The following is an 8,166-nucleotide window of genomic DNA, read 5'->3' on the forward strand; positions in this document are numbered from 1 at the left end:
TGGGTCTAGAGGGAGCAGGTAGGTGCAGACTGGAGCTCCTGGGTCTGAGGGAGGAGGTGGAGGCTCCTGACTTTGAGCAAAGAGAAGGGACCTAGAGACCAGGAGTCCTGGTTCCTAAACTCTCTGTCTTTCCAGCCCCAACACAGAAGGCCCCTCCTCCGTGGCAGCCACAAAGGCTCAGAGAGGACACATGGCAGATCCACGGCTCCCACCCGTGCTGCTCCTACTGCTGTTCTTAGCCCTGGGATCTGCTGGACAAGAAGGTGAGGACCAGCCAGGGAGTCCTGCTCCTGCCCTGGGCCTCACAGTCCCCCACCTCCCCTCTCCAGGCTCCCTCTCTCCAAGGAGCCCTCGAGTCAGGACCCTCAACTGCAGCAGCCTCCTCCCATGGAGACATGGCCTCTGGGATGTGGCCCCTTTCTTCCTGCTCCCTCCTGACTCCTGGGCTCTGAGTGCCCTCCAGGCTCCTTCCCAACCTCACTGTCTCTCTCATCAGAAGCTGAGGCTGCCTCCAGACCAGCTGCTGCCCTGGGTTTTTAGCAGCCTCCCTCTGTCTCCCTCCATCTCGGTCTGCCGCTGTCTCTGCCCTGGGATCCGTGTCTGCCTCTGCCCTTCTCCATGCCTCTCTGTCTGTCTCTGTTCTATCATTGTCTCTGGGCATCCATCCCCTGAGGCCTGCTACCCATGCTCTCTCCCAGGTCTCCATCCAGCCCAGGATACCGGGGAGAGGATCATTAATGGAGTCCTATGTCCACGAGGCTCCCATCCCTGGCAGGTGGCCCTGTATGACAACAATAAGTTCCAATGTGCAGGCGTGCTGGTCAACCAGCAGTGGGTGCTCACCGTCGCCCACTGCCACCAGAGGTATGGGAGAGGGGAGCCAGCGCCACTCCATGTCCCTCTCTGGGTCCTTCTCTCTCTCTCTCTCTCTCTCTGCTTCTGTTGTCCTTACTCTGGGTCTATGTAATCTTCTCTCAATCACAGTGTCTCCCTCTGATCATTACTTTTCTTTTTAAGTGAGTATATTGTGCAAATGGGTAGTGATCTTCTGATTGATGCCCGTGCCCAGAGGATCAGGGCCACACATTCCTTCGTCCACCCCCGGTATATCAATGGCACCAATGATCATGACATCATGCTGGTGAAGCTGCGCAGCCCGGCCACGCTCTCGCCCACTGTGAGCACAATCGACCTGCCGTCCAGCTGCAAAGGCCGTGGGACAAGCTGTACTGTGTCTGGCTGGGGCCTCACCACCGCGGATGCAGGTGAGGCTGCCGCTGCGACCCCAGTCACCAAGGTCCCAGCTCCCTTCTTCCTCAGGCCGCAGACACAGTGGACACACCCAAGTTTCCAGACACCGCCCCCGCCATTCACTTTCGTTCTCAGACCAAGGAAACCAGACCCCTAGGCTCTGCACCGTCAGATCAGGAAGCCTGACCTTTAGACATACCTCCCCCCAGTCCCATAGTCCTTGGATCCCAGGCCTCCATCCCACAGCCCCAGGCGTTTCGAACACCAGTCACCAACTCACCCAGAGCCAAGTATGCAGGCTCCCAGCCGCTTCCACCTTCAGACCCAGGAGTCTTGGCCTTCGGGTGCCATCTCCCTCAGACAAAAGGAGACCTGGTGCCCAGGCCCCCCCTCTACCCAGGAGGCGTCCAACAATGACAGCACCTCGTCCCTCCCTTGGTAGGTGCCACTAGAGATGGTGGAGCTGGAATGTGCTGGGGGCCAACCCCCTGGCCTGGCCTCAGGAATGAAGGGGGAGGTAGAGTGCCGGCATATGGGTTTATCTGCCTCCGGGATCCAGATCAGAGCAAATTCAGGGAAGGTAACCCCAGAGCTGAGTTCACCTGAACTCCAGGACCCTGAGAGTTGGAGCAGGGAGGGTGTGCTATAAGGGGCCACTCTGCACAGTACGTTATAACCCAGGTGTTCAGACATAGTTCCCTTCCTTCCGAAGACTGGGGAGTCCAGAAATAGGACCCTTTTCATAGCCATCGTATTGGGTCACCCAGCTCCTCCTCCTTCCATGTCCAGGGTCCCCATTCTTTTACATCAGCACCCACAGGTCTACAGGACCCAGCCTCTGACTGACGCCCCCCCCCCCCCCAACTTCTCCAGCAGCAAAAATGTCATCAAAGCTCATGTGCTCGAATGTCAACATCATCTCCTACCAGGACTGCAAGCAGTCTTATCGGAACCTGTTGAAAAAATACATGCTCTGTACGGCTCCCCGCGATGGGCTCTCAAACAGCTGCAAAGTGAGTCGCCTCCTCCCCTGCCCTGGGTTCGGCTTCTTCTCAGCCCAGGCCTGTCTCCCCCTCCGTCCAGTGTCCTGGGGCCTGACCCTGGTGCTGAGCCTTCCCTCACACCTAACTAGCCCCACTTTCCTGGCTCTGTCTACTCAGTTCTCTGCCCGGATCAGGGTGAGAGCCCACAGGGGACTGCGGGGCCTTGGGGGTGGGCACAAAGCTGAAGGATAGAAACTGGGGGTGGGAATGGGGCTGGGACTATGGGGAGGGCACTGAGGCACTGACTACAAGCACAAGCTTTAAGGGCACACCAACAGCTCAGTGACCAGGAAATATCATATTCCCATGAAATATTTAAAAAATAATCCATGATGAGCAAAAAATCAGAATTTTCAACAACAGAAGCAACCAGAATGGGCTGGATTTCCCATTGGCTTCGGGCTTCTATGTGATTCAGAACAGCACTGTAATGACCCTGTCTTTATCTAAAAGTGGAATACCGCCCTAGCAGGATTGGCTCAGTGGATCCAGTGTTGGCCTGGGGACTGGAGGGTCCCAGGTTCCATTCCAGTCAAGGGCACATGCCCAGGTAGCAGGCTCACTGCCCAGTAGGGGGCGTGCAGGAGGCAGCCAATCAATGATTCTCTCTCATTGTCCTTTCTATCTCTTTCTACATCGCCCTTACTTTCTGAAATAAAGAAAAAATTAAAAACAGAAAACAAAAAACTGGAAAGCAGGTTTCTCATGGATTTTTTTTCATATTACATTTGATTTTTAAAATGTTTGTTTCAGTCACTGAGATGTGCGTGAGGCTCATGCCCTGCTTCCATGTCTGTGTCTCTGGTTCTAATTCTGAAGAAAGAAGGAGCCCCTCCTCTTTGTTCTCCCTTCCTCATCTCTGTAACCTCCTCTCTGACTCTCAGAACCCTCTCCCCTTATCTCTCCTCACTTCTTTTTATTTCTAATATTTTTATTGATTGCAGAGAGGAAGGGGGACGGAGAGATAGATAGAAACAACAATGATGACAGAGAATCATGGATTGGCTGCCTCCTGCATGCCCAGCACTGGGGATCAAGCTTGCAACCCAGGCATGTCCCCTTGACTGGAATCTAACCTTGGACCCTTCAGTCCTCAAGTCGATGCTCTATTCACTGACTCAAACCAGCTAGGTCCTCACACCTCATTTCATTTTCTGGTTCCCTCTGTGTTCGGTCTTGTGATCTCTGTCTCTCTCCCCCTCCCTCCCTCCCTTCCTCCCTCCTTCCTCCCCCTCCCTCCCTCCCTCCCTGTCTTCCTCTCTCCAGCCTCTGTCAATTTTTTTAACTTTCTCCATCTCTGCCTCATTCCTTACCCCAAACTTTCTGCTTCTCTGTCTCCTTCATCCTTCCCTTTCTTCTTCCCTCCATCCTTCTCTCTCTCTCTTTCATCCTTTGCCTCTTTGTACCCCCACTATCTTGCTGACATCTGCACTCTAAGCTTTCAGGGGTGGTGAAATGGTGTTTTTTAGGAAGAGGTGATGGGAAAAGGTTGAATGTCCTAAAAAATGGGGGGTTCTCCCTGGTCCCCCACAGAGGACCTGATTCATATTTCTGCAAACTGTGCAGGGACAGAGTCGCAAACTCGGGAGAGTCCCGCACTTGGTTTAACGCACTCGATTTTCTTAAACTTCCTATATTTGAACCTGGTGGTTTGAACTTTTCTTTTGCACTAGAGCCTGTAAATTAGGGCATTGGTCCCGCCCCTGGTTTCCAGGACTACCCTGTCCCCCATTCCTGGGAAAGGCAAGTATAGGATTCCCTGGAGGTAATACTTCCTCTCCCAGGGGCTTGACAAATAAATGGGGCTCTGATTCCTTGAAGTCCCACCCTCTCCCTGTGATTGACTAGGGCTCAAGCCAATGTTTTCCAAAAACATGGTTGGTCCTCTCCTTGATAGCATTCATTCCTGCTCTGCCATTGGTCCGCGGAGACAATGAGTCTCTTCCTATTGGCCAGGTGGTAGGCTGTGTTCTGGTGGGATAAAGGCCTGATAAGCCTGGTGTCTGTGGGACCTCATTGCTGGTTATTTTGAAATCAAAGCTAATTTGCTCTCTCCCCTCCAGGGTGACTCCGGGAATCCGCTGGTTTGCGAAGGTTCCCTGCAAGGCCTGGTGTCCGCCGGCTATATCCCTTGTACCCTGCCCTTTAAGCCAGTGATATACACCCGCATATGCATGTACCGCAAATGGCTGTATAATACCATGAAAGCCAATTCCTAATCTCTGCATGCTTTCATCCTTTGTCCCTCTGCCCTGAACAGGGCCTTCCCAGAAATAAAGACATCCCTGACGTGCAGCCGTATTTCACTTTATCATTTTCAAAGTCACATGAAACCGTCAACAACATTCTAATAAAAATTTGCAAAAACCTATGAGCTAAACATAAAACACAAAAACGTCGGTGCTGGTGAAGATGCGGGCAGCCTCCCGCTGTGTTATCCAGCAGAAGTAGAGAACAATTTTTATGACACAAGGTTAAAAAGGTGAGCCCACAAGGTAAGGCAAGATGAGTCTGGAATCTCATTCATCGCTTTTGACCTAGAAATTCTGGTCAATCTGAAACGTGGGCAAGGTTTGAATTCATTACAACATTGTGGGGAGCCGGCACGGCCATGGCATACTCAGCCCCAGGGAGCCTTATGTGCCATGCCAGCTCAGCCTGGGTCAGTGACCCTGAGTGGGGGCCCTGAAAGGCTTAGAAAAGACAGACAAGAGAATGAAAGCTGGGTCTCGGTGGCACGCTGCCCTCTCGGGTGGAGAGAGACAGTGTCAGTGCCCACAAGCCATGTTTTTATTTTATAGCAGATGCCAGGAGGCAATGTAAGGGCATGTCAAGATGGTTACAACATTCTCATGGGTTTCAATCCCACTCTACTACATGCACCTGAACTCTATCAAGCCCACATCACTCAGGCACGTGGGGCCACGTGTTCGGGCCATAGGTTCAAACTCACAACTGCAGCTGGGGCTATAATTGTGCTGGGAGGGACTTGCATGTGGCCATGAGAGGACTGTGCCCTCTCCTCAGTCCAAGGCTTGAACCTGTGCGGACACTGTAGCTGCACCCCACACAACATTATCTGTCATAGCAAAACAGTGGAAATGCTGAACCTCTCCCGAATTATTCCATGGCTTATGTCTACAACAAACGGATGTAGGTCAGGAGACTAATGACTCTGTTCAGGATAATAATTATGCAGAACTGTGAGTGTCACATCAGAATGTGTATGCTGCCTGATGTTAAATGCAAAAAAAGAAACAAAAGTCGTATATGGATGCAATCGCCACCGAGTAAAATGAAATAGTCACAGAATAAGAGCATCTACCAAACTGCCTGTGGATGGAGTCCTGGGTGCCTCTTTCCTTCCGTGTCCCTTTCTGTGCCCGTGCAATTCTACAACCTGAACAATACGGGTGGGGACCCCTAAGGAGCCGAGGTTGGGGCAAGGAGACCTACTCAGAGGGAGGTAGGAAAGGAAAATGAAACCGATTTTGGAATCTCACCCTGCCTCCTGCTCCCACTGACACAGTGGCGTGTTCCTCTACATTGTACAGCCCTCAGTTTTCCCCACTCATAAAATGAGAGAGAGAGAGAGAGAGAGAGAGAGAGAGAGAGAGAGAGAGAGAGAAACATCGATTAGAGAGAAACATGGATTAGCTGCCTCCTGCACACTCCCTACTGGGGATGTGCCCACAACCAAGGAACATGCCCTTGACCGGAGTCGAACCTGGGAACTTTAAGTCCACAGGCTGACGCTCTGTCCACTAAGCCAAACTGGTTAGGGCTATGAGTCCCTATCTTTATGCAGCCCCATGTGAGGTGGGGAAATAGAAAATGAACAAATGCATAGCAAACAAAACGTGATACAAAGTTGAAACAGGAATTTTAGGGGTAAAATAGGATAGGTTTAGGAAATTTTTAAAATGAAGGGGACCATGGAGGAAGCACAGGGCTGCAGAGAAGCAGAAGGTATCTTTCCATAGAATGAGGGAGCTGGGAACAGAAAAAGGTCTACATTTACAAAATAAAGAGAAGGAAGCCCTTCATCCAGACTGAGAACAAGAAAGCCCAAAGAGAATAGGAAAACAATAAGGAAGAAAGGTGGGGGCGGCGGGGGGTGGGAGAACCTCACTTTTCCCATTTGAGACTCAACCTTTGAGCCCAGGAGTTACTATAGTAACCAGTCTAAAGGAATAGTGACCAATCAGAGGGGATATCAAGGAACCAGGATCTGCAACCTTTATAAGCCATAGGGAAAAGGAACTCAGTGGGACCCTTTCCTCCTTCCCACATGGGAGTCGGTTCTGTGGGACTCTTTCTCTCTCCACACGTGGGAGTCTACTTAACCTTCAATAAATCTCCACCTTTGCTATACCACTTTCTGTCTGTGGGTTCATTCTTCGATTCCAGGAGACAAAGAATTTGGGTTCCAGTCCAAAAATTCTGTTTCAGAGTTAAGTTCTATAATGAAAGGAGATGGCAAGAAGAGCTACCCCTGGAGACTGGGAAAAGCTTGTTGGTTAATTTGGATTCCACATGGAGATTCAGCTCAGAATTAGATTTGAAACTGATGGTTTGGGATCCAAATCTAGACTTGCAATGAGATCTGAATATGATGTCGAGGTCTACCTAAAAAGACTCTGGCAGTGGGAGCAACAGCAACACAGAAACTAAACCAGGAAGGAAACCTGCAGGTGACATGAGATGAAGGGGCTCCATGGAGCATTAACTCACCAGCTCAGCAACCTCCTCAAGACACTGACCATCACCAACACTTTCTCTCTGTTTGTCCATCCCCAGAGCTATGGCTCTATCCCCCGGCCACTTCCCTCCCCAGTTCCGGGAGGGCTGCCTCCCTTCCAGAATTTACACCCAGAAGGGACCCTGTCTAACAGAGTCAAGAAGAACTCTTCTTCTGTCTCACTTTGGGAAGAGGAGAGCAGTTCCGTGAAGTAACCCAGGGGTTTTCCCCTCTTCATTGGCCAACATTGTATCACATGTCTATTTATAAACCAATCCCTACACAGCAGAAATGAACCTCCCTGCTTGGTGCAGTAAAGCTCATTTGTGATCACAATGAGGAGAGCAGGTTGTCCAAATGAAATCAAGGTCCTGACAAATGGCAGAAGGAGTGCATGCTGGGTAGGCAACAACAATGTCTATGATGGGTCAACTTGTGGGACCCAGGTGGAATTGGATTAAAGATCTGAACTGAGATAACACATCATGGACTCACACTGAGGAATGAAGCATATTTGGGGGTCTGAGTTAGAAGTGAGGGTCAATTCCACTGTTAGGGATCAGCCGTCTAGTAGTCATCTGACAATGGTTCCTCTGTTACTCAATGCAAATGCCAAAGTCCTACCTTGGTCCTCAATCCCCCTGTCTTCCTAATCCTATGAGGCCTCTGAACCCATCCCCCACCCTTGTCCCTCCGATTGATTCAGCTCCAATAAAAAAAGTCTTCCCTGCTAGAACATTCTAGGTCTCCCTCCTCTTCTCACCTGCCCGATGCTCTGCCCAGGACTCACTGCTCCCCAGAAGCTACATGAATCCATCTACACCTCTTACAAGATTTTGTTCAAAAGTCCTCTATACATGGGGTCTTTCCAACCAACTTTCCCAATATTATAACTGCAGGGGTTGTTGACATCCAAGGGAACCAATAACCCCCTAGGCCTCCACTGGTCTTATTTTTCTCCATAGCACTCACTGCCACGTAAAAAACAACCTATAAATGTGAAGTTCTTATTTCCTTACTGAAAGTCTCCACCCAATGAATGAGGGGCTTTGTGACTGAATTTTGCAGTTTTGTGGAAGCTGTGCCCTCAGAGGCCAGAACAGATTCTGGCTCACAGTCAATGCTCAGTAG

At 50.6% G+C, this 8,166-nt stretch overlaps 1 protein-coding gene across 1 annotated transcript; it reads left to right on the forward strand.

Moving 5' to 3' along the window:
• The first annotated feature begins 154 nt into the window (after positions 1–154).
• LOC132216314 (kallikrein-7-like) lies at positions 155–4,566 on the forward strand. Its single transcript, XM_059665483.1, has 5 exons — positions 155–263; positions 711–864; positions 1,018–1,265; positions 2,125–2,264; positions 4,358–4,566. Exons 1-5 carry the CDS (start codon positions 191–193, stop codon positions 4,511–4,513), a joined length of 771 nt encoding a protein of 256 aa, XP_059521466.1. The 5' UTR covers positions 155–190; the 3' UTR covers positions 4,514–4,566.
• Positions 4,567–8,166: the final 3,600 nt, after the last annotated feature.

Source organism: Myotis daubentonii, chromosome 15 (assembly GCF_963259705.1).
Source record: "Myotis daubentonii chromosome 15, mMyoDau2.1, whole genome shotgun sequence".
Taxonomy (NCBI): domain Eukaryota; kingdom Metazoa; phylum Chordata; class Mammalia; order Chiroptera; family Vespertilionidae; genus Myotis; species Myotis daubentonii.

Bases quoted from the DNA above. Each gene is read 5' to 3' on its own strand.
- LOC132216314 (XM_059665483.1), top strand. From the start codon at position 191: ATGGCAGATCCACGGCTCCCACCCGTGCTGCTCCTACTGCTGTTCTTA. The intron at 1,266-2,124 runs GTGAGGCTGCCG...CAACTTCTCCAG, and splicing joins CCTCACCACCGCGGATGCAG to CAGCAAAAATGTCATCAAAG. The intron at 2,265-4,357 runs GTGAGTCGCCTC...TCTCCCCTCCAG, and splicing joins GGCTCTCAAACAGCTGCAAA to GGTGACTCCGGGAATCCGCT.